We start from the raw sequence: 25,171 nt of genomic DNA, 5'->3' as shown, positions 1-25,171 counted from the left end.
CTAAACATATTTTACCACAAAAATGTCTTCTCTCACTCTCTCTCTCATCTATCTCTTTCTTGCCTTTGATTCAATCTCTTTCATTTGGACTCTTTTACATTATTCATATAAATTAATTTTCTAACATCTCAGTCTAATCAAACTGAGAAAAAAAAATTGAATAAATTTACAATATAAAAGAATTTAAAAAATTTGACAAGATTCTCCACCTAACAGTCGCCACATCCACATGATCCTTGCCGTATGCCTCAAGTAAGATCCCTAAGGCCAACTTGAAAGTCTTCTCTGTACCACTAGCATTCATATCATCCTGCACCAATCCAATATTGTTCAAGATGGCTGCTATGTGAGGATGATCAGATCCACCTTCTCTTTGAGTCTCGTGGAAATCAAAGGTATGGCAAGCTACTGCCTCCTCCAAACGGCTCTGATCGTATAATATTTCTCCAAGCTGTTAAAGAAGAAGATGATATCTCGTAAAATTCTGTTCCAAGGCGAAGTACCATTTGAAAATAGACAAAATTACCTGAATAACAGATTCTTGAATGAGAGTAAAAGGTGATTCTCAGAAAATAAAACAGTTCTAATGCCTTCTAAATTGTTGCCATTAAACATTTGTTTTAAAAGAACAGACCCAAATTAATTTTATCCCAAGTATAAAATCCCACCGCTGCCACCAAAATTAATAAAACAAACAAATGGCCAGAATTCACTTATTAAACATGAAGCCAATTGAATAATTTCAAGTTTGGTGGTAATGTTGGCCAGATTTTTACATCAGCACATCACTAAACTTATTATGAAGCTGGTCCTGGGATGAATCCCAAAGGTTTTGAGCTATCAAAAATGGAAATTTGATTGATTTTGTAAATTTATTTTAGCTATTAGAATTTAATTTCATTTCCAAAAATGAAAGATACAAAGTTGGGATTCCATGTACAAAGTCTATGGCAATAATATGATTCAGTTATAAAGTCTTATTTAAGTGGAAAGTTGTTTAATCAACCGGAGAGAAAACAGATATTTTTAAATACCTTATTATCAAATAGAGTACATTTGGAACAGTAAGTCATTACACTACTCCCGATCTAAACACAAAACTGCCAATAGAAGATTTACATTAACTAGTCAGCCATAACTTTCCTATTGCTTTACTTTTACACAGATCATTTTGTTACCAAGATTGAATTCACCATTAACAAATTAATATAAGACCACATTGTTTAAAGAAAGGATGAACTTCACAAATTAAAAGAAATAAAATGAATTTTCTCACCTGGCCAATCAGTGAAGCAGTGTAATGGTGTTCATGACCTACGACCTCTTTGCTCACTCCCAAGGCTCGCATCAAAAGCTTCTTAGCATAGTCAATGTCACCTCGACGTCTTTGAACGGACCTGAAAAAAATATGAAGTACACACACAACTAAATCTTAAATGTAATTCTTTACACTCCAAAGCATAATTCACATTCACTTTATTCAAAGAAAGAAAACCTACACACAGTAGTGTTTACTACTCTTTTTTTTTCTGAATATCACATCTCTCCTTAATGGGAAATTTGAGCCCAAAAAAGGGTAAAAAATGAATGCATGTAAATTGAGATGAACCTGCATTAGTCAATGATAATGACCACTCTCTTGTTACTATGTTCCAAAAAACATGATATGAAGAAGTTTAAGGTCGTCAGGAAAAAATAGTCATAAACATGTGCAGGATAGGAAAAATAGCGAAAACAAATTATATTGCAATCTAATATATCGGTTCATGTTTGATTACAAGTTCAAAGGAAGTTCAACTCTGTCTACATACACCATTGTGATAACCGCCTTGACAAGTTGGAGCTTTTGCTGTGGTGTTTTGACCTTTGTTAGCCTAGAGAGGGCATCCTCCAGATATTCTTCAGAGTCTTTGAAGTTGCCCTGTTTCAGACAAACATTCCCCAGCTCTATCAGGACCTGAGAATATAAAAAGAAACAACTTTAGTAACAAATTTGTAAACAATCAACTCAACTGCCTATAGAATTTCCACAACAGATTCACATACGTGTTTCTCTCTGTCTGTGCATGATTTACAAACTGCAGATTGACATCAAAATGATAGCAGAAAATGAGCATGTTAATACTGTATAATTTTTTGTTGTTGCAATTTTTAAAAAAGCATGATTGAAATACATTGAAATAAAAACACGGGGCTAGGGGGCAATTAACTACCATTACTTATTTCAGCCCATGGGTCACCATGCACTAATATCTCGGAACACAATAGGTGGTCTTCTAAGCAGCACTTGCAAAATATCCTTAAAATAAATTTTACACTGTCAATATGACATAGATTTTGATTACATAGAGCAGAGATGTTGCATTCTAAATTCCCCAGCCTTTGATACCCATTTTTGCGGTGTTCAAACAAGTATATAAAAAATTGTTGAAAATGATTGCACAAACCTTCCTTCTTTAATGGTTTTTACCTCTTTCTTATACCTCGTCAATAACTTTGCAAATTTTTATAAAATGTATCTTTTAAAAACAAATTATGAAGATTTCAAAATTCTAAAGTATGATTCGCGATTTATCAAATCATTTTCTGACAGCAATGCACTTAACCATAAAAATTAAACTGACATAAAACTGTATCATAGTAAAACCTGACTGCATGTTTAAAGCAGTCCCCCCAAATCGTTCTCTCAGATGGGATATATAAACAACTTACATCAATGACGGTTGGATGGTTGCATTTGAGTTTCATGCTGTAGTTGAAATGATGTTGTACAATGGTAGAATGCTCAGCAAGGTATCTCAGCTCAAGCTCCTTCAGCAGACGTTCATTCAAGACTCTAAAGAAATAAAAACATATACAAATCTGTTCTTAGCAAAAATTAATAAATGTACCCGGATACTTTTACTGATTGAATTCAATTAATTTCATGATGTATTAACAATTAGAAAGCTTTATTCAAATATTGACAGCCAAATTGTGATTGAATGCATATGTTGGCATATTTGATAAGCAACCCTGTAGATTACATCAGGGTGTTGTTTTTTTTTTGGGGGGGGAGGGAACTTTGAATCCTAAATTTGGTTGTAAGGGTCTTTACATCCTTCAAATTACAATGTATTTTTTTTTAATGTTCTGAAAATATAAAAATTGGCAATAATGCACACTTCAAGAAACTTTTCATGTGATTACTTGCTTTATCCTCAGTTGAGATTGAAAGTGTGCCTATAACACCCCCATTAGTACAGCTCATGATTAGCTTACCAAATACCAGTAGAGTTACCTACCTAGCTCCTCTCAGCAATCCAAGTTGCATGAAAAAGACAGCCATAAACTTGATGAGTTCAACCTTGTCTTTATCCTTCTCCCAATTGACTTCACACTTAGACAAGACATCAAGATAAGCCTGCTCAACTGGCTCAAACCCTCCCAACTAAAAGCAAATACAATATATGATAACAATTTAAAGAAAAACAGTATAAAATAGAGTATATGGAAATGAGGGGGGGGGTCCACCAGAAGCAATGCTTGTTAAGTGACTATCCCCTTTGAAAATGTACAAATAATTTGGAGCTTAATATCATACATGCACATTTAATAAAGAAAAAAGAGAAAGACATAAAAAGATGGAGATCAGAATGAGGTAATAAGTATTTTAAATTGTACAGACCAGATGTAGGTTCAAGTCACACAAGCTCATTAAAGCTCTCTCTTTTCTTCTCAAACCATCATAACAGGTTGCTACTCCATCCAACCTCCTCCCCCCCCCCCCCAAAAAAAAAAAAAACGTTCATATCTACTGCAGATAGTCAACTAAAAAATGCTGAATATTACAATCAAAATGTGTAAATCTGAAGAAGAAAAAAATTCCCCATTTTATAAAACCATTTTTCCGGCGTAGGATGTAGCCAAGGAGCTTTGTGGTCTATTGGTTCTGACTTTCACCTTTTAACCAAAAGGTATAGGTTAAGCAAATTTATCCACATTGTGCTGTAAGCAAACCGGGCAAAGAATAATAGCTCTGGTGGGAATTCCGTACTTGATGATCACAAATACACGAAACAGCTGATAAAGAATTAAGGAATTTGTTTTTCTTACCATCCTCCAGGCCATGATGAGCTGGAAGTTACCATCCTCTGTTTTCATCAGGAACTGGAAGATGTTGACATTGAGAATAGTAGCCTTCAATCTGGTCAGTTCCTTCGCCTGAATCAGGAGGTACGGAACCTCATCAGACTGTTAACAGAGATGTGAGCAAATGATTAAAATTAATCCCTTTCAGGATGAGATATGTACGTGGAAAGCTTCATAACTTCATAGCAACTAAAACACCCCAGCTTGAAACCTACACAGATTTTGTCTGAAATGCTTTTTAACCTGAATGAAAATTCAAAATCCTAACCTTGGTTGAGTTTTTGATACTGATATCACAACATAATCAAAGTTCATTAACCCTAAATGAGCTTTGATCTTGATCATGTGACCTGCAACTGGCGCAAAATGATCAGTGACACTTGATTACCATTATGTCCACTTTTCAAGAATTGAAATTTATTGTGATGTGATTGAGTAATATTTTCCTATAGATTATATGAAGGTGAAAATTGAGTTTTTTACAATTTTTAGAATCTGAAGCTACAACAGATTATCTTGATATAGATAAGAATATCTCAGAATGTCCAAAAACTTAGTTAGTCCCATTTGTCAACCCTCAAAATGATCTTGGAAAATATAATCACCAACATCACCAGCATCCCTGAATTATGCATAAATGGCTAAACATTCTACTCTGCCATTTATGTTAAGTCCTAAATTTAGTATTCAAAATTAAAGGAGAACTTACATATCGATCATCGATATCCTGCGCATTGAAGAAATTGGCAAGCTCTAAGTACCTCTTGCGTTTGTCCTCCTCTGTGGGGAGGTAGCGACTCTCAACAGCTTGCCTGAGATGATCATGGAAGAAATTCACCAGTCCATTCCGATTGATGAGATTCTCCTCGAGTGAGAGGTAGAAAGGAGACCAGACTGCACTTGGTATCTGCAGAGTAATAATAGTAGGGTTAGTCTAGTAAGTATGGTCTGAACATAAGAAACCCGAGAAAGAATCAAATGATACTGTATGCCTCTTCAATGAATATTACAAAGAAAAATATTTTTGGATTTTGTCTTTCAACCGTTTTTCCCTGTAGTACAATTCTGTAAAATAATAAACCTTTTTGCGAATTCGACATCCATCTCTCTCCATTCCTAATTTGAATTAGAAACTGCTTAATCCATGATACTTTGAGAACATTACAACTCAGAAAATGTAAGCAAATCAATTCAAGAAAGCTACACATATATGAGTTTGGACGCACATACTTTATGAAATAGCCCTGTTTTTGTTAGAACACACACATCTTTGCAGATCACAATCAATCACTCAATCATATCTTACCTTCAGCATAGTTAAGAGTTCATTTTCACTCATTCCTCGATGAGAAACCCAGATAGCTGTAGTTGTATCCCTCACAAGATTGGGTCTGGGGGAATGATAACAATAAAATTCATGGTTCAATTCAAATAGTAGGTGAGAACTATTTCTATAAGTATTTACAATGATGGAGTAATATCCCTTACAATATCACGTCTGGGCAAATCAACAACAGAAGATGTGTTTGGCATTGCTATCAGACAAGTTGTTATAAGCAAGGTACCAAATATGTGTCTTCGTCAATAGAATAGGTTAATGGTGATATCATTGAGATCTGTTTATTGCCTTTTATAATAATGTTCCTTCCAGAATCACATAATCATGGAATGTCTACTTCACCTTAATGGGTTTTTTCTTCAGGATATTTAGTACTTCATAACAAAAATAAAATATTATTTTATTTTTATTACGAAGTAATAAAAATAAATTACTGATGTGTTCTTTTTATATTGTATATCATATTTTAATATAATATTTCAAAACTTTCATTGCTCAAGTTTTCATGCAATTGTATGATATGTGTATGTTTTATTGGAATTAAATAAATGAATTGAATTGAATATCAAATAGAAGAGTAGCATGGAGTACCAATATTCATTATTGAAAATTATTTCTGAATATACATTTTCTGATGAGCATATCCCTTCAGTTTCTGATAAATAGTATAATTCATTATTCAACTTATGAATAACTTTCCAGAATATCAAACTCTAGCATAGATCACAACCATTGAACTACTAATTTACAGGCAGAATAAAAGTTCTAGATTTAAAAAAATATATAATTATCTTTTAGTTCACAGGATTCTCTTCGAAGCTGAAGACTTGGTGGTTACCACACATTCTGTATAGACCCCAGCCCACAAGTTCAGTCTCCAATGGGGGAAACGAGATTTCACTAACAAACTTACCTGCATACGGCTCCCTTCTCAAAATCTTTCTCCAACCTCTGCAAGACCTTGACAAAGAGGGCGCCAGGATCTTCAGCTGTCAAGTAAGAATTGATGGCTGTTGTCAGCTGGAAAAAATTGCCATAAACGCGAACCTGACCAAAGGAAATAGATACCAGTTAGCATAATTTGCAAGCTCAATTTGATTCACTGGGAATCACTTTTTTCACTGAATACAGGCTTGATCTATAAGATATCAATTACAAGGAAATTTGAATTGGATTGAACCATCAAATGTTGGAAAATGAGAAATTTTTCCTTAATTGGTAAATTTAGGAAAAAGCTTCTCAGTTTCCAAAAGTTGAAGGTTTGTTAGATCCATTTCAAATTTTCTTAGTAATTGACTGATTAACTGACTGATTCATTCATTGATTGAGTGACTAAAAAAGTACTTCTCTTAACCACATTGAGCTTAACATGGGATATATTCCAGAATTCTATTGAAAATTGCCCAAAATTAATTAAAAACAGACAAAAATCCTTATGGGCCATACACAAACATAATTATGTTTTTCTTAATTAACTCAAAATGGGCAATCATGGCCTGGAGTTATTCTTATACTCAATAGCAAATTGTAAAGTATACTTAGTATTACCTCATCTAGTAGAGCCTTGAGATAGAGAGGATTAGAGCTCTGTTTAGCATTGATGATAAGATCTGTTTGCTCTTTATTGAGAGTTTTGCCATACAGATTCATGTAGCCAGTGATGATATTCAGTTTCTCGTTTTCCTGCAGACCTTCGATCTTGTACATCGGCCATCCGGACAACTCAATCACATCCTGAGTCTAGATAAGATAAGAAGGACCACATAAGTTAAATTGGGACTCTTTCTTGTTTTAAATGAAGGGTTAGTTCCGAGATTCAGTGGCAGATCTCGCCGGGTTGGGTATGTATGGCTGGGTCTTGGTGTGTGTTGGTTCAAACTCTTGCCTTTTAATCAGAAGGTCGTGGGTTCAAATCCTACTTTAGGCTTTCATTCCCTTCAGCAAGAAATCTATTCTCACTGGCTGCATGCACTAGATCGTTATACCCGGTATGATTTAATCCTTGAATGCTTTAGCATCTATATGATACCAAGTATTAAGTGCAATAGATTATATGTTCTATATACAAGGACCTAATATTATTGATACCACTACATGGGCCATACTGTTTGTGCACAATACTGCCCCCAATAAACTATGTGTTTTAACCAATTAGATCTGCCACTGCTAGAACAGTTACATCTGAACCCCTTCAAGAAAGCATGCGATAGAATATATAAAAAATAACAACAAAGGAAGTAGAATTCAATAAATAAATAAACACAGAATGGACTTAATATCACATTCTATCAATTAGGACCTTGGTAATGATTTGCTTTAAATTTATTAATAATTGAGATGCAGATGATGCCATTCTCGACACAGGTGTAGTTATTGGGATTCTGGTAGGAAGGAATTCCTTGAATGCTTGAGCACCTATTATCATCATCATCATCATTATCACTATTATGTTCAGAAACTTGGTGGCATACTGACTCCAACCATATTTTATGATGTCTGGCATCCTTTGGCAAGGCATTAATCCACACTTTGCCACTCTCAACCAAGGTGCTAAATGGGTACCCAGTAGGATGTGAAAGTCATTGTAGCTTGTCCAGTACTATGTGCGCCTCACCGGCGACTGACTGGAATACTCCTCAGGGAGTGGAGGATGTGCACACATTGTGTGCAGGAATAACTGATTGAATCCGATGACCGGGGGAATAATATATCTGTAAAGCACTTAGACACGTCATTCCGATGTATCAAGCACTATATAAAAGCGGATTACATTATCATGACCCCCAAAATTATGAATAGAATAAACATCTCTCCAGCGGGTGTGAAGCTGAAAATAGCCAGCCTAATCATAATAACAGCTAGTGCCCCGACACTAAATGTGCTTGAAAATCACAAAGATTATCAAGATACTCATGCATTTGGTGAGTTTGTTGCCCCCATTACCATGTTTCAAGAAACCTAAAATTGTGATTGAAATACATTAGCCAACATACCTCTCCAGGAAGTGTAGAAAGCAGCATCTGTACATTGTTAGGCAATGTTTGTGGCAGCCATGTCAGACTCTTCTCATCACCTAAACAAAATGAAATATAACAGTGAGATGTTAATTAATATAACTCACCTCGATAAAACAAACTGAAATGAAAAAATGTGCTTTACAGTTTCTTGAAAAAGCATTCTTTCCTCCTGATTGTAAGAGAATTCTCTAAATGAATATGGATACATTTTTGCAACCCATTAAGGTGAAGTAGACATTCCATGATTATGTGATTCTGGAAGGAACATTATTATAAAAGGCAATAAACAGATCTCAATGATATCACCATTAAATTCTATGTGATGTTGCAATGAAACACTGAAGATATAATTTCTCAACAAAAAAATATATATTTGTGAGTTTCATTTAAGATTTCCCTCTTTGTTTGAGTAGCTTTTAATTTTCTGATATCTTTTGTTATTATTTCTCATTTTGTAAATTCAAAACAAACGTCTGTTATTGTCTTCACTATGGATTAACCTTAAAGCTGCAAGTGTCACAAGAAAATATTTGCAATCAATTGCTAATTCTACAACAATTTACAATTAATAGAATACTGATATATACCCTTAGTTGCAAGAAACAGAGCATCCATAAAGTGCAAGTGTGTAACCAAATACAAGAATTGTGACTGATTTTGGGATTCCCAAAAGGCTTGATATTGATTGCAAGTTTCTTGCAAAGCCCCTTTAGTCAGAAGCTCCACAACTCATAGTGTTCAGACATTGCACATAAAACTTTCTGTTAAAAACAGCATTTCGGAAGCTGCACAATAGTCTGATACTATCAGACTTATAGCTGCATTAATTAACTAAAGGTAGATCTACAGCTGTTAAGCCTGGATAAATAAAAATAGTGCGTTCTCCAACAACTATGGACACAGTGAGGTATTAACTTTTTCCTAGCTTGATGAGACAAGAGATCAGGGGCCTGGTGTCACAAAGATTTATAATTGTGGTAACTTTCCCAATTAATGCAAATTATCAGAGAATTCTTGAATGTCATTGGTTGCTGAGCCCTATTACTAGTATTGTGGTTGTTGCCATAGTAACAAAAAGTTATACATCATGGAAACTCTTTATCAAATGGAGGCCTGAAACATACCACTTCCTCCAGCTCCACTGTCCAGCTGATTCAATGCATCCAGGACAATCATGACCTTTGACCTATTGCTAGCAATACTGAGCCATGATGGAAGGTCAATGACCAGGTTTCTGTCAGATGTTGGTATTTCAAGTTCAAGGCTGAAAAATTGCTTCATCTCACCATACAGTCTAAATAAAAAAAATAAGAACAACAATCATGACCTATGACATATTGCTGGCGATACTAAGCCATGATGGAAGGTCAATGACCACGTTTCTGTCAGAGGTTAATATTTTAAGTTCAAGGTTGAAGAACTGCTTCATCTCACCATACAGTCTAAATAAGAACAATAAGTATAACAATATTGCTGGCGATACTAAGCCATGATGAAAGGTCAATGACCAGGTTTCTGTCAGAGGTTAGCATTTCAAGGTCAAGGTTGAAGAACTGCTTCCTCTCACCATGCAATCCTAATGTAAAAGTATTCCAGCTTGAGGATATAATTCTCTCCTTAAATTGCTGAATTAATAATACTCAGGTATATAGTCCCTGGCAATTGTTAACTTTGACAATTCCTTTTCATGCTATCAAGCAAAAATGTCACTAATAAGAGACACTTGAGCTTTCGAATTTGTTTATATAACAGGACAGATTCATTTTTAAGGACAACATTCATGCATTAAGTTGTTATCATTGTATCACTTTCAATAATTTACAACAAACATCAGCTTTTAAGGTGCATTATAAACAACCTGTCCAAATCACTTTTTTCACATTTTTTCCCTACAATCTAAACGAGCAACCAGAACTTAAGCTTAGGCCTATCTCTTCATTAGATGGTGGCAGCTGTGGGATAAGGAACTGTTCAGAACCCTGTTACACAAAATTCTATGAAAGATAAGCTACCAATTTCTTTCATAAGCTGCACAGATGAAACAATTTAATTAGCTGTTGGGGAAAATATCAAATAATTCAATTGTTTGATATCAATATCAAAAGTTTGATGAAACAGGGTCCATCTTCTTTAGCGTACCTTCTGAGGAGATTCATGTGAGAAGCACTTTCTGCAGAGCTCCCGATGAAATGTTTGAAGAGGAATACTCCTGGGTTCTTCTCTTCAAAACGGCCGCACCAATTGGCAACAAGGGCAGACTTACCAGATCCAGATTCTCCAATGATTGTCAGAGGCACCTACGTAGATACACACAAAAAAGGAACAAACATGCATTGAAAATGGGGGAAAAAACATCACAAGAAGAAATAAGTCACTACAAGTTACGTTTATATTATTTTTTCATGCACTGAGCTCCTTAAATGTTGGAAGGTTATTTCAAATGTTCTATTTATATTACTTCATTTAATAGAATGCAGAGTTGTTTGTGAAATCTCTGGTCATTGTTGCTATTGTTCTGCAGTCTACTTCAAACAACCTCCTTACCTTGGGTTTCTGAGCAAAGTAGTTGTCGATGTAATCAAAGTATTCTTGTCGTCCGATGTATACGCGTCGTCTTGCATTTGCGAAGGCATCATGGGCTTCTGATTCTCTCTGTAGAGCTGTCAGGTTGGTACCAGGCGGGAAATCATCATTGATGCACTTCACCAAATCCTAAGATTAAATTGATATGTCCAGTTATACACCTATAACAGGTGATAATAATGTCTGAACATATTTTTAAATTACTCCATTTGTATCCAATTATTCACAAAGAATGAAATGGAATATAGTGGTTACCTCATTCTAACATTCTAATATAAAGAATGAAATGGAATATAGTGGTTACCTCATTCTAACATTCTAATATAATTCAAAATGATTCAGAATAAAGTTAACCCATTGACTACTGATGCTGTCATTTCTACAGGCTTGTACAGGGACCAGCAGCCATTTCCAGATGGCAATGTGTTGACCATTTGAATAATGAATTCTGCAATTCCTATATTCTGTGCCACAGGGACCATTCACTTTGAGTACGCAATGGCTTTTTTAACATCAGGAGTTCAAATACATCAACATACACTGAAATTACATTTGGTGTAAGTATTTGGGTTGTAACGCTCGGCCTTAATACCCATGCTTTAGGTTCATTAGCAATCAAAGTAAGAGTCTCTGTAGGTCATTTCCGATGAATATCTTAATGAAGTCACTATAGACCAACCTCCTTGATCATTGTTGAAGCTTCCACTGCACTGTCATAACCTCTGTAGGTGTGTCCAGACTCTACCACCATGTTCCTAAGTTTGTGCTGGAGATCATAGTGCCACTGGGTCTCTCCTTTTACATTCTTTCTATCCTCCTTAAAAATGAAAAGAAATATCTCATTAATACTAAATAGGTTCATTATTGCGGACTGAAATAATCGCTAGAGGGTATTCATTTGTCTCGCAATCTACTATGGTCAACAAGGAAATTCGTGATCACTCTCGCAAAAAGTGTTCACTAGCTTTCTAGGAAATTCGTGATCACTCTCGCAAAAAGTGTTCACTAGCTTACAAGTTCACGAGCTTTTGAGTGCCGCTGCAACTCTTTTATCAAGTGACGAAAATTATCTGATAACGAAGTCTATTTATACCAATCCCCAGGACCGTACGCACGAACAATAGGTGGGCACTGATCCGTTATGTGATTGGTCGGGCGTATATGCAAATAAGCCGGAGGTATATGCAAATACGCCGCGAGTCGGCAATATGCAAATAAGACAAAATTGGCGGGCTCGCTAGTTTCCCGTGGGTGGGGGTTGACTAGCTGAGCGGTCCCTTGCTCGGGGCCGGGAACGATCGGGTCGGCGTGCACTGCCAGGTAAGGGGGTATCTCATTGGTGCAAACTTTGATAATTCTCACTTTACAATTGTAAAAGAAAGAACAAAATATGATAAGTGGATGGTCAAATTGAAAGAGATTTGAAGAAATGTTGCCAATAATTTCACCATAATGCCCCATTTTGCAATAACTAATAAGAGACAGAACTTACTTCAGTCTCTACAGGAGGTGGAAGATCCTCTCTCTTCACTCTTGGCTTCCGAAGATAGAAGTAGATGCGTTCCTTCTTGATTTCTTTGTGTTCTCTCATTGCTCCATACATCACCTCCAGCTGAATTTGTAATAGATTAAATTCCTTCAATAATAATTAATTATTCTTAGACCTTTTCTTAGGCCTATACATGCATCATTATCTATACTTAGTAAGTGAAAAAACTTTCAATCTAAAAAGTTCCCAATTTAATGAGCAAATTTTTATGAATAAAGAAAACAAGTGGAATGCTTCTGGAAGTCCTGCCTGCATTTCGTGATTGAATATAGCAGCTAGCAGTGCTGACTTTGAAAAAAAAAACAATTATTAAAAAAAAGCACATTACATATGATGATAAAATACTTTATTCATTGACTCTGAATGACATTTGACATTGATCATGTGACCTAAGGCTCATGAAAGATGATCAGTGCTACTTGATTACCCTTATGTCCATGTTTCATAAACTAGATCCATACAATTTCAAAAATATGATGGCAATTCAACAAATAACCCCAACATGGTCAAAGTTTCTTGACCCTAAATGACCTTTAACCTTGTTCACCTGAAACTCACACAGGATGTTTAGTGTTACACTATTACCCTTAAGTCTAGCTTTCATGAACTAAATTCATAACATGTTAAGTTATGAAAACATTTCAAAAATCTAACCTTGCTTAAGATTTCAATGTTGATTCCCCAACATGGTCCAAGTTCATTGACCCTAAATGACCTTTGACCTTAGTCATGTGACCTGAAACTCAGGCAAAACATGCTGTAATACTTCATTACCCTTATGTGTAAGTTTTATGAACTAGGTCCAAATACTTTATAAGTTATGTTGACATTTAAAAAAACTTAACCTTGGTTAAGATATCATTTTGACGCAGCTGCCGCCGTCAAAAAAGCGGCGCATATAGTCTCACTCTGCTATATGCAGGCGAGAAAGAAACACATATGTCCTGAATAGCATATTATCTCAATAGTATGATACCATTTTTATGTGGTATGTGCTTACGCATGGATAATCACAAGTAATCCATTGCTGTAATGCAGAATTAGATTTGTGCCAAAGTTTCAATCAAAAAGATGTAAAAAAAGCAGGAACTTTTGGGGTAAACTCATCAATGTTTCTGGGAGTCTGTGGGATAATCAGGATGATATGGCAACACTTCCATATCCTAAGATTAAAAACTTTAAACAGATGTACATGTAGAGCTTACTTCTGAACAAAACAAGATAACCGCAATTTGCTTATAAGTTTCCATTTTTCTGGAATGCAGTGTGTGTATATTAGTCTATAGCACCCATTACCTGTGTGACACTTGAGTTATATCGAAATTCCTCTACCCACTTGAAGTGACGGTAGGCTTCAACAACAGTGTCATAGCTCTTGTCTAGGAGTTCATCCTTGAACTTCGGGGACTGGCTCCAACCAAACCGATCTCCCATCAGGCAAATAAAGTATGGACGACATTTGTCAATCTGTACATAGGGTCAATAAAAGTTAGGGTTTTATCAAATTATCCAACTTCAAAAAATCTTTCATGAGAATAGATATACCAATAAAATGATCATTATCTCTATATCAATTAATATCACCATCAACATATACATCGCAATCAAAATAATGTTGCAGCCACATCAACAACATCATCTCTAGACTGATCAATGCTCTTACATTAGTTTGATGTACTATCACTTTGTGTTAATAGAGGTAGTATTATTGTTGAGACAATATCTTCCTCCTCTTCATCATCGTCATCACCAGCATTGTCATCACATCATTATTGCCAATTGTTGTTATCATCATATCATCGATAGCTCAGTCGGTAGAGCGGGGGTTTCGGATTCCGGTGACCCGGGTTCGATTCCCAAGTGGTGCGCTAGTGCTCTTTGGTAAGGCATTTATCCTCATTACCAGGTCCCTCGGAGAGGACCTTAAGCCGTTGGTCCCCTGGTTGCTTGCTCACAGGCATTCGTGCTTTCTTAGCAGTCAGGTAAAACAACCTCGGTATAACAACCTCGGTATCATCATTGTCTACAACATCATCATTGTGGTCATTAACATAATCTCTGTCATCATCATATTTTTTGTTGTTGTCATCATCATCATCAACACTATCACAACTCTCCCATCAAATTCATCCTCACTAGAAGCCAGAATATCACCTAGTTTAATTCTCAATACTGGTGGGTTTTTTTTTAAGAGAAAAATAAAAAGGAAACAGAAATTCTATAACGTAATTCTATAATTCCTTGCTTTAATCTAGTTACCTCTCTCAAACAAATCTCAATGGTTCTTCCACTTTTAGTTTGCATCTCAGTGATTCCCCAACGAAGGTCAACGTAAGTGAAGAAGACTCCCCGATCTAGACAAAGTCGATTTAGCTCACGGAAGACCTTCTTGATGATCATCTCTCTTTCCTCCTCAAAGTCTCGGAACGTGCTTGATACAAAGACTCGGATCTCGCGCTTCACTGGCTTCTTTTTAACAACGACAGGTGGGACATTCTCTTGCTGTTTGACCTCAGCCTGCTTAGCAGGTTCATCTTTGAAAGAAGAATTCACACTGACTTGATAACCATTTGATTCTGCAATTCATATAAAGGCTTTTTACAAGGTTTCAGAAGTCAAATAATATTAAAGTAAGGTGCATGTATACATTACTCACAACTAACAGTTTACATCGATAGTCATCTGATATTCTGTTTTGAAAATTAACACCTCTTTAGGACATATGTCGGGCCAATACCCTGCTAAGGTACCTTATCAAAAGTCAGAACCATGTCTTTCTTGCAGGAATCCTACAAGTGACATTTCATTACCAATTCCCACACTTCATCTTAGATAAAATAATGAAAAGACGCATAGTGCCTTTATAGTGGAATTCCTGCTCAAAGAAGTGGCAGAGACTCCTGACAAAGTACCTAAGGATAGTCTTCCTGAGATAAGCCATTTGTAACCCTCATTCAAAGTCCAGAAATAATTTTCAATAAGAGAAAGAATAAGATGGACAGATAGAGCGATTACGTACCATGAATGAAGAAAGAAATCTGCTGAAGACCATCAGAAAAATGGAAGCAAACAGGCAATTCTAAAGAGGTACATATGACCTCCTTTAATTGGGACCTATCTGAAATAATTTGTCTCTATTTTGTAGATTATATGCAAAGTTGTAATATGTTCTAAATTATTGTGGCTTGAGCGCTTAATGAATTGAAGTAGAGTGGGAAAAAAAGGATTGATCATTGTCCTAAACTTATTAAGACACAGAAAACACCTGCTGCAAGACAAACATGTAGGACAAGATGGAAGTACTAGTGGCAAATAGATGAGACTTAGACCAAGAACTGTAGTAGGACTGAAAGATGACATAACATTTGGCTTTATGATGGTGAAGACAGGAGACAGAAGGATGGAAGGAGGATTCAGGGGTTTGGAACTGCCTTATTGGCTGAACACAAAGAAGAAATGATACGCGGTCAAAAAAAGGTGGTTTAAGAACCACAAGTCTCACCTGATTTCATGATTAATAACATATATAATACTAGTATGATCTTTTGACCCCTAGATGACCCTTGACCTTATCATCCTCAAGAACACAAATGTGGTATTACCATAAAGAAATGAGAGCAAGTTGAACAAAAACTTGAACATTTTCGAACAGACCAACAGAATAACAGACCAACAGGAAAAGTGATTACTAGGTCACTGCCAAACTTCATTCAGGCGAGACAACAAAAATGGCACAAATCAGGTTTCCTGCAAGAGACAAGGAGCACATCTTTCAAATACCTACTATCATCTTCAGGTGAGCTAAGCATGAACTTCAAGGAATCCCGATGTTCCTCCTGCAGTTGGCGCAAGAAGGAAGTGACACCTTGCTTTCTCTCTTCGGCTGTACTGGTCTCGACATCTGAATACTCGTCTCCTCTGGCGGCGCTGATTTCACTCTTGACACGCAACGCAGCACCAGACATCCAGGACCCAAAGTACCCAGCCCAGCTCTTATCGTCCTCACCTGCACATTGAATCAACGTCAAAAGCTTTAGGTTCCATACTGTCAGTAAAATGATAATTGGCACGAAACTGTTGAAAAGTCCTACATTTCATGACTTGAATGAAAATATTCATGCAAGAGATTTGATATCCGACTCACGTTTTCCTGTGACTTTGAAAATAAATCATTAAAAAAATATTTGAAAACTTAAAGTTTTGACTACAAAGTTCTGTTACTCTCAAAGACTTTAAAAAGGGTCAATCGTTTCTAGCATGCAACAGGTTAAGGACAAGAAATGAATATAATATTTGATCCTACAGTGCAAAAGCAATAGGTTGAGATCCCTGCGAGTTTAGCTGCAACAAGAGAATGATCACAACAATCTCACCATGACTCTCAAAGGAGACAGTCCGGACTCCTGGTCCGTAGTCTTTGAAGGTGAAACTCTCCTTGATCCAGCCAGGAGTATTGATGCTGCCCTTGCGTCCTGTGGTCTGTGTGGCAATCTCCTTGTCATCTGCGTCCAGGAGGGATACAGTGAGACTGTAAAAGCCACCTTTGCAACCACCCTCATGGAAAGATTCAGATACCTATGGGGATGCGGGAAAGGATAAACACAAGGAGTAATGCTAAAAAATTTGTATACAAATTATCATTTCCTCCTATCAATGCCTTTGTATTTACTATCTTTTGTCCACAGCAGACTGCATTTGCATATTAATGAGTCAGAAAGAAGAGGATTAAGGGTATTTGAATTCCACTTCATTGTGACTTAGCCGTGAACCAGAATAGCCTGTGGTTAAGTCACTGCCCGGCAAGCAGTAGCTGACAGGTTCCAATTTTTTCCGACTTATGATTTTCATTACAGATCGAGCATGCGATCTAAAACACATAGGAGTAATGCCAAAAATTTGTATACAAAAAAGGATAAAAATATTCTTATTTGCTTCCGATCAATACATCACCTACTAGTTACCTTGGTAAAGAATCAAAGGGTCAACTTGGATCGAATTCTACCAAAGGTAATTTTAAAAAAAAAAGAAAGAGATACTAAAATATGGTTTTTTTTATATAGCTTTTCTTTTAATGAGGGAGGGAACATAAGACTTCTTTCAGAAGTTACAATAAAATAATATTCATATAGAAAAATTGAAATACTAGATGAGTACACATGGAAATGTAGTGATATTGATACCTGAATTTCAGGTGCAGAGTCCAAATGTTCCGGTGAGAAATGCTGCATCAGATCAACATCTTGTGATTTGGTGCATACCATATAGGAGGTTAGAAACTCTGAAATACAAGATGAAATATTAATGTCTTTACCATCTCTGTAGGAAAAATCCAAAGGTTCCACAATTAATCAGTTAAAATTATTTTAGAGCCTTACATAAAAGAACAACCAAGTATGGCAACAAACTTGACTCTGCAGAAATCAACTTTCCATAAGTCAAATGATTAATAATAAACATTTAAGACCACATATGCAAAACATGTGTTGATTACATCTTCAAACACGAATCTTGCCCAAGTCAAACATATTTTTGTGGTCCCAAGGTATTCAACTTAGCCAGAGTTGCCTGTTTGTGCTATTAAATTCCAGTCACATGAAGTTTCCAAAACGAGGCCAAAGAAATAGTCCATGAAAATAATTTTTCACATACATATTCATCATGTAGTATCAAGATATCTACCAAAATCTACCAAGAGCTGGATGCAATTCTTGGAGATCATGTCAACAATCCAAATGCTTTTTTTCTGATGACTGCTTGTTATAGATGTATCAGTGAGTCCCAAAACTTGCATATCTTCCTGAACATTTGGAAGGATTTGATGACTTAACAATAGGAGGGAGATGGCGCTCTACCTTTCAAGTTCTTCATTAGAGATTCCGTAATATACTTTTTGAAAAATAAATGCCAAGTTCACTAACGCTCTACCATTACAATATCTACTTAGTTCAGACATATTTCCAAAATCTGTAATATTTCTCAACGTTGAGTTATGAAATTCATCAAATGAACTCACTTTTCTCTGTTCCGTCTCCACCATCATCAACCTTGAAGTCCCCACTATAGTTCCAGTTACTCATATCACCATTCTATATCGTATGAAGAAAAATTATATAAAGGGGTGTTTCACAAATATGTTCAAAGAATAAAAGTCCACTTAAATTCCACATTGTGTGCGTTTTATAACACATCATTGTATTGGTTAGGTTATGCTTACTGGACAAGGTATTATGACATATTAATCAATGAGATCAAAATATGTGTGCATGAGTTTAGCATTTAGGCATGAGTTTAGGTAGACTTCAATCTCATGAAACACCCCATGATTCATTAGTTGAAATTGCGATAAAAGGATTAGTCTGAAAAAGAATATCCAATACTATCGGCAACTATATATTAGCTATGCCATCTTAAAGAAAAATCATTGTCTCTGGGAGTCTTGGACCTTCAACTTACCTCTCCCGATGCATTTTCAAGGAGGTTTTGAGACCAGCCAGCGATCTTCATCTCCTTCAGAGAGAATGTACGGTTGAATGGGAGCAACTTGTCAGCAAGCTGGAAGAAAAGTTTTGGACAAGAGAACACAAAGGAAAGAACTTTAATATTCGATATGAGTTTTGTTCTCCTTTTCACAGATCAACAATTCCGACAGAAAACTTCACACTCAGCATCTTTTGGTGATTTGAAAACCTTATTTCATAAACTTTTATTAATAATAATAAATAGCACATTTTCTAGAGGATATAAAGTGCTCTTAGAGGCATAAAGCGATTTAGATTCATAATTACACGGGTGTATGTATAATGATGCTGTTTTAAAAGGTCAAATGAGGCACTGTTTTGTAGGGGGATCATGCTTGAGATCATTCCAAAGACTTGTAGCAAGAGAAAAAAAAATAATTAAAACCAGCCTTTTTTTTCTGGATTTGGGAATGACATAAAAAGGAGCAGTTGTTCTTTTTTGCTGAAAGAGTGAAGATATATGTTAGAAAGTGTGATTGACAAAGCCTAGTATACTGTCAGAAACAGGCAGCCAAAGAAGTTTATTTAAGACAAGGATAGCAAGAGACTATAATTTTTTTTTTTACAACATCCATCAATATCTTTCTTTCAATGCTGAATGGTTTAACTTCAAGAATTTGTTCAAAAAATGAATAAAAACTGACTAGGATGCCTTCAGCAGGAACAAATCAGCAAAAAATGTATAAAAAGAAGTTTTACACATTTTCTGATGTTTTTGCGCAATCTTTACGGCTCAATATAAAAAAATTATTGTGTTCATTCACAAAATGTGGTCATGTTTTCCTGTCACATTGTCCTGTTTGGACACTGACGTGGATGTTCCCTTAACATACCTCTTGTTTGATCTTCATTTCTTTATGCTTCTCTTCAGTGGTGAGAGTTGGCTCCTTGAAATTCTTGTCGTACACCAAGATTCCTGACAGGCAGACATCGTCTCCATCTAGTGAGTAATGAAAAATAGTTACAATTAATATCTTTTTTTTTGGAGGGTGAACAGATAAGACGTTTGGATGAAACAAATGTAACTGAGTTTGAAGGAATGTTTTGATTCTACAAAGCTGGTAGGAAATAGTTTGCATCGAAAATGGTCTATTTATGATTGTACATCTTTTTGCTGTATCAGCATTTCTTAATGATTAAAGGCCAGTATTTCATACAACACATCCATTCCTGTATGTTTTCTTATTCTGTACTAGCAGTACTACCCATTTGTGAAAGTCTGTGATGGCAGGCTATTTGAGGTTAGATTAAATGAAAACTGATTTAATAACTGGGATTAAGCTAAATATATGTACACCAGATTAGCTGAATTGTAGTTAGGATACATCTTTCTGTCATTCAGCTTTATTTTATGGATACATGTACACATATTTTGTAATTATGGATTTTTATGAAAATTTAGGGCAATTTACGTTTGACCCCCTATGTATGGGACCAACTTGAAATAGTTTGCCTCTGTTTGGGGAAGATTAAAAGTAAAATGATGGTCAATAGGAATATCTCTCAAAGACAAAGATCAGACGTTTGTCAAGATGCCTACCTAAGGACCTAAGCAGAGGTTAAGCTTTAATCATCCCTCATAGCCATGCTATAAACCAAGAACTTACTTGTGTGAAAGGAGAGTGTGGCTTCTTTCTCATCTTCGACAGTGATTGGAATTTCACATGTCTTTGCGGTGGTTCCAACTGCGTGGATGTGGTCTTCACTCGTCAACTGTTCAATAACCTACAGGAGTATACATGGGGAAAATTGAGGTGTGATGCAGATATAAATCTACCTAAATGATATTTAACTAGACATATTAAACCATAAAATAAACATTGTAATTGCTATTCTTAAACTATTTCCTTTGATCACTTGCCAAATATTGATCAATTTAACAAAAAATGTTCCTTGCATGAAGACTAGTCACTAATTAACCTATCAGGATTAAAAAACAAATGTAGAATCCAGAATGTGTACATTCTTTTGGTGCTATATTAATGATACCATGGGCAAGTTTCAAAGAACAACCTTGCTTTAAAATGTATAGACTAGCTGGCTTAAACCATTTTATGAAAACTTTATGAAGCATTGTTGTTCTTGATAAATTAAGAGAAGGGATTGTCAGACATAGCAACAAATAAGGTAGGCCAACTGGTTTATCAGTAATGAATGGACATGTTGCAAGCTACCTAGGAAGGAACATTGACAAATTTGAACCACTTATTGATCTGTTATTTCCATAGGCTTTGTACACAGATCATCCAGTTCAAGTAGATCCAGGTTAACCCATTCCATCTGTTCACCATTCCTCTTTCTAAAATGGACTTAAATTTATGGATGTTTCTTTTTGGAACCCATTCATAAGGAAATGCATCCACTGGATATGCAATGCAGTCTTTCCTGCAAGATATGTTTTTACATAAAACATGAATTCAATTGAATTGAATTCTGTTTGGTGATACAAACCTTCGATGTCAGCTCTGTATTGTTAAAATGGATAAGTCCCTTGGCCATCCACCCTCCCACTGTATATAGACGCATCATGTAGTCTCCTGTTGACAACGGTAACTAGGAAAACAAAAATATACATTCATTAGGACCTTTCACTATTCAATGACCATAAATAGATAATGTAAGACTACCTATGGAATAGTCTAACCAATGAAGTTGTCACGGGCCCAAGTATGCACCGTTTTGAGCCAAATTTAGATAGATGCTGGGAAAATGAGCAAAATAAAATCTGACGCGAAAACCCTGTTTTTAGTAGAAGTGAGCCAGCCATCTTAAAAATGGAAAAACCTGGAACTGAATATAGATGCATAATATGCCTGCATTCAGAATCTTCTAGGAGTAAACTGGGAGCTGCTTAAAAAATATTACTTTGATAATGAAAACTACAATTGTTGTCATAAACTAATGAAGTGGTGGTAATTTATTCACAGATGGGAAGTTTGATACAAAATATATTGTATCTGTCATGATAATATGATTTTCTCAAACAGAACCAAAATGTGTATTTGCTTCAATTTTCATTTTAGGACAGTGTACATCTAGTTATGCAAAATGGAGGAGAGGAAGAAGAAGAAAACGATGGAAGAGGATCTACTCACAGGAAACTTCATTTTATCGACAAAGCCATCATGGGTGCAGTTGTACGAGCTGAAGAGATAGGAATCATACGTACTTCCAAGGAGAGAGTGCAGATTGCGGTCTTGTGCAGTGTGGGCACTGAACTTATGCATACAGTCAAGTCCTACAAAATCAGAAAATATTGAGAAACTCTAAACTATTTTTTTTTTCAATCTTTCAAAGTTTGGTAATACAGATATATCAGTAATATTTTCATCATATTCAAGTCTGAAGTATGATTTGAAATTCAATTACTCAATTTGAAAATTTATTCATGAACAACGAATTCACTTACCACCAGCTTCGATGGCTTTGAATTGAGTTTGAGTGTCAATATACACAGTTCCATTGAGTGCTTCATATGCCGGTCCTCCACAGTTCAAAGCATAGGCTACCCCAGGAGGCTCCTTGATCACCTGATGAGGGGAATCCCCTAGTTCTATTGATACATCAGCTCCATCTAATAGTAACAAGAAACATAGAATAATTCCTTTGATCTAGAGATATATCAACTCTATCTGATAGGAACATGAATTATAAGAATAAGTGGAATCCTATAGTTCTACTGATACATCAGCTCCATGTGATTGTAAACTGAAACACAGAGAACACAGAAATAAAGGGAATTCCTTAGTTCTGTAAATACATAAGGCCAAGACCATGGCCGAAGCCAGACTTTCCCAAATCGAAAACAAAAATAAGAGTAAAATCCTATTTCTTCATCAGTTCCACCGATAGTTGAATGAATGGGAGCATGTATGAGAAAACAAATTGAGAACCCTTCATGTCAAGAAACTTCATCCAAGAGTAGCAAACTAAATCTATTACTAAAGCAGCTATACATATCTTCAGGCTTCAGGTTTAAAATGCTATAGATTGTGAGCAAAATTTGATAATGAAAAATAATGAAAAACAATCAGCAAGATACAAAATAAAGATTGCAAACCTAATCTTTAGCCTATTCTATTATGAGCAATTAAGTGCTAAAACCTCATTCTCCAAATAAGAGATATACATACTTATATCTTTACGCAATGCAAATGCCCGAAAGACCTTCAGTCCTGGGCTCTTCTCCTTTACAGTCAACGCCCTCTGGAAAGCCAATCTACCATCTGGCTGTTCCATCCACTTTCCTCCCTCCACCTCCTGAATAGTGACCCCATCACAAGTCACCAAGACCTTGGTCACGTAATCCACCCAGACGGTCAAGTTATCATCATCTATGATCAGGCCTCCCTCTATGGTTTCTGAATCCCCTGTCCCTAGGCAGCCATTTTGGAAACACCTGCAGCCAAAAGCAAAAGACAAGCAAAATTAATATCTGCTGCCAAATTAATCAATACAACACATGCAAGTTCAAGTTTGACCCATTTTCGGTAAAGCGCAGAGATGAGGTAGAATTTTTTTTGTTTTTTCAACTGAAAATGACTGGCCCCGAGCTTGTTCTATTGTCTAACTGTTGTCAGTTGAACATTTAGTAAAGTACCTTGACCCATTGTTTATTGGAACCATGTCACTATTAATTGATACAGGTCTGCATTTGTATCCAAGTCAAAGTATTGCTTGCAACCAAGTTCAGATGCAAGCAGGCAGCGTAGTGTGATTGAACAGGCAAAGAGGGCATGTTTGAAGCTCACAAGTTGTCAGGGGTAGGGGTATTTTTATTTATGTACATGTATTATCATTTATGTTTCTGATGTATTTATTTGTGTTCCAAATGTAATATACTTTTTCTTATACACTACTCTGTGTACTTATGTTTACATAGTTTGAGCACAGTTTAATGTTATTTTTTTATTTACTGAAATAACAATAAAATGAATTAAATTGAATATGTTTTTGTCTTGATAAAACATCACAAAAATAATACACAGGTACAAAAAAGTAATAATGCCTTCCTAGTGATTAGGATATTTTATTTTTCAAGAAATGTAATTTCTTTCAATAAATCAAGAGAAAAAGGTCAATAAAACACATCAGCCTTACCTATCTTTAGGATTGCTGATATCTTCTGGGATGTTGGAGAATAGAGAATAGCGGCATGGCCCTTTAGGTCCAACAATCTGAAGGGCTCTCTTATTGGTCATTGTAATGGTCCACACGTCTGCAGATTGCAGGACACCGGACATTCCAGCAATGTAAGCAGCACCAGGTTGATCTTTCATCAGGGTCACCTTGAAACAGAATAATAACAGTGCAAGGAAATTTGAGAACACAAGCCATAAAAAAGTCTATAATTCCATTTAACCCACTGGGTATTGTGTTTTAAAAAGACTTTTGACTGATTTACTATTCTGGATAATCTGATGCTCTATACAAAATACAAGAACGATACTTTTATTTTTAAACTAATTATTTATTTCCATCAACACATATAATTTTTTCGTCTTGATACCTGATAGAGAGCCGATGTTGTAGAGTCTTCATCCTGTAAGCTATGAGAACACATGACCAGCATGGACCGGCCTACAAAGTTAGAAGTATCCTCAAGGAGAGTGGTTGGGTTGATCCCGCTAAACTCCTGGAGATGGACAACCTTCCCTCTTGGTTTGTCCTGGTGAGCCTCTGCAAAGGTAGCACTCTTGTTGTGAAACACCACATAGTGACTGTTGGGTGGTCCTATCATTTCCAGTGCTGCTTCCTTTGCCTTGAAGCTTTCCTCGGAAGGAGTTCTTATGAACCAGCAGCCATCTTCGCTACTATCTTCATACCAGTTTGGACAGCTATTTTCACTTCCATCATCATCATCTTCATCATTGTCATCACCATCATCATCGTTGTCACCATTATCGTCATCATCATTCTTCTTGTTGCCATTACTGTCATCACCTTTGTCATTATTGACTTCATCAGGCACTTCAGCAATCTTGAGAAGGAATAAGAGAAGGAGAAAAACATTTTGAACTCCTGATCAAATGGA

General features: G+C 35.9%; 1 protein-coding gene across 2 annotated transcripts in view; it reads right to left on the bottom strand.

Annotated features, from left to right (window-relative positions):
* The window catches only part of LOC129276726 (uncharacterized), a 37,396-nt gene that overhangs the window by 2,241 nt on the left and 9,984 nt on the right, over window positions 1–25,171 (bottom strand). For both annotated transcript variants that reach the window (XR_010292684.1, XM_064095276.1), the window contains exons 6-36: window positions 24,647–25,117; window positions 24,238–24,425; window positions 23,271–23,536; window positions 22,547–22,711; window positions 22,233–22,375; window positions 21,589–21,690; window positions 20,745–20,862; window positions 19,971–20,077; window positions 19,073–19,171; window positions 18,633–18,705; window positions 17,800–17,897; window positions 16,993–17,194; window positions 16,404–16,625; window positions 14,879–15,153; window positions 13,916–14,086; window positions 12,563–12,682; window positions 11,750–11,887; window positions 11,032–11,199; window positions 10,627–10,784; window positions 9,612–9,781; window positions 8,464–8,543; window positions 7,019–7,210; window positions 6,384–6,517; window positions 5,438–5,522; window positions 4,841–5,038; window positions 4,096–4,233; window positions 3,285–3,430; window positions 2,713–2,836; window positions 1,812–1,957; window positions 1,277–1,397; window positions 210–451 (exon numbers count right to left, since the gene is read on the bottom strand). Coding sequence is in view for 1 of the 2 variants with exons in the window: in XM_064095276.1 (XP_063951346.1) it covers window positions 210–451; window positions 1,277–1,397; window positions 1,812–1,957; window positions 2,713–2,836; window positions 3,285–3,430; window positions 4,096–4,233; window positions 4,841–5,038; window positions 5,438–5,522; window positions 6,384–6,517; window positions 7,019–7,210; window positions 8,464–8,543; window positions 9,612–9,781; window positions 10,627–10,784; window positions 11,032–11,199; window positions 11,750–11,887; window positions 12,563–12,682; window positions 13,916–14,086; window positions 14,879–15,153; window positions 16,404–16,625; window positions 16,993–17,194; window positions 17,800–17,897; window positions 18,633–18,705; window positions 19,073–19,171; window positions 19,971–20,077; window positions 20,745–20,862; window positions 21,589–21,690; window positions 22,233–22,375; window positions 22,547–22,711; window positions 23,271–23,536; window positions 24,238–24,425; window positions 24,647–25,117 (5,060 nt within the window). In the remaining variant the exon portion in view is untranslated. The remainder of the gene's footprint in view (window positions 1–209; window positions 452–1,276; window positions 1,398–1,811; window positions 1,958–2,712; window positions 2,837–3,284; window positions 3,431–4,095; window positions 4,234–4,840; window positions 5,039–5,437; window positions 5,523–6,383; window positions 6,518–7,018; window positions 7,211–8,463; window positions 8,544–9,611; window positions 9,782–10,626; window positions 10,785–11,031; window positions 11,200–11,749; window positions 11,888–12,562; window positions 12,683–13,915; window positions 14,087–14,878; window positions 15,154–16,403; window positions 16,626–16,992; window positions 17,195–17,799; window positions 17,898–18,632; window positions 18,706–19,072; window positions 19,172–19,970; window positions 20,078–20,744; window positions 20,863–21,588; window positions 21,691–22,232; window positions 22,376–22,546; window positions 22,712–23,270; window positions 23,537–24,237; window positions 24,426–24,646; window positions 25,118–25,171) is intronic.

This window comes from Lytechinus pictus, chromosome 2, assembly GCF_037042905.1.
Source record: "Lytechinus pictus isolate F3 Inbred chromosome 2, Lp3.0, whole genome shotgun sequence".
Lineage (NCBI taxonomy): Eukaryota > Metazoa > Echinodermata > Echinoidea > Temnopleuroida > Toxopneustidae > Lytechinus > Lytechinus pictus.
Note: the sequence above shows the minus strand (reverse complement) of the source record. Positions and strands in the feature narration are given on the sequence as shown.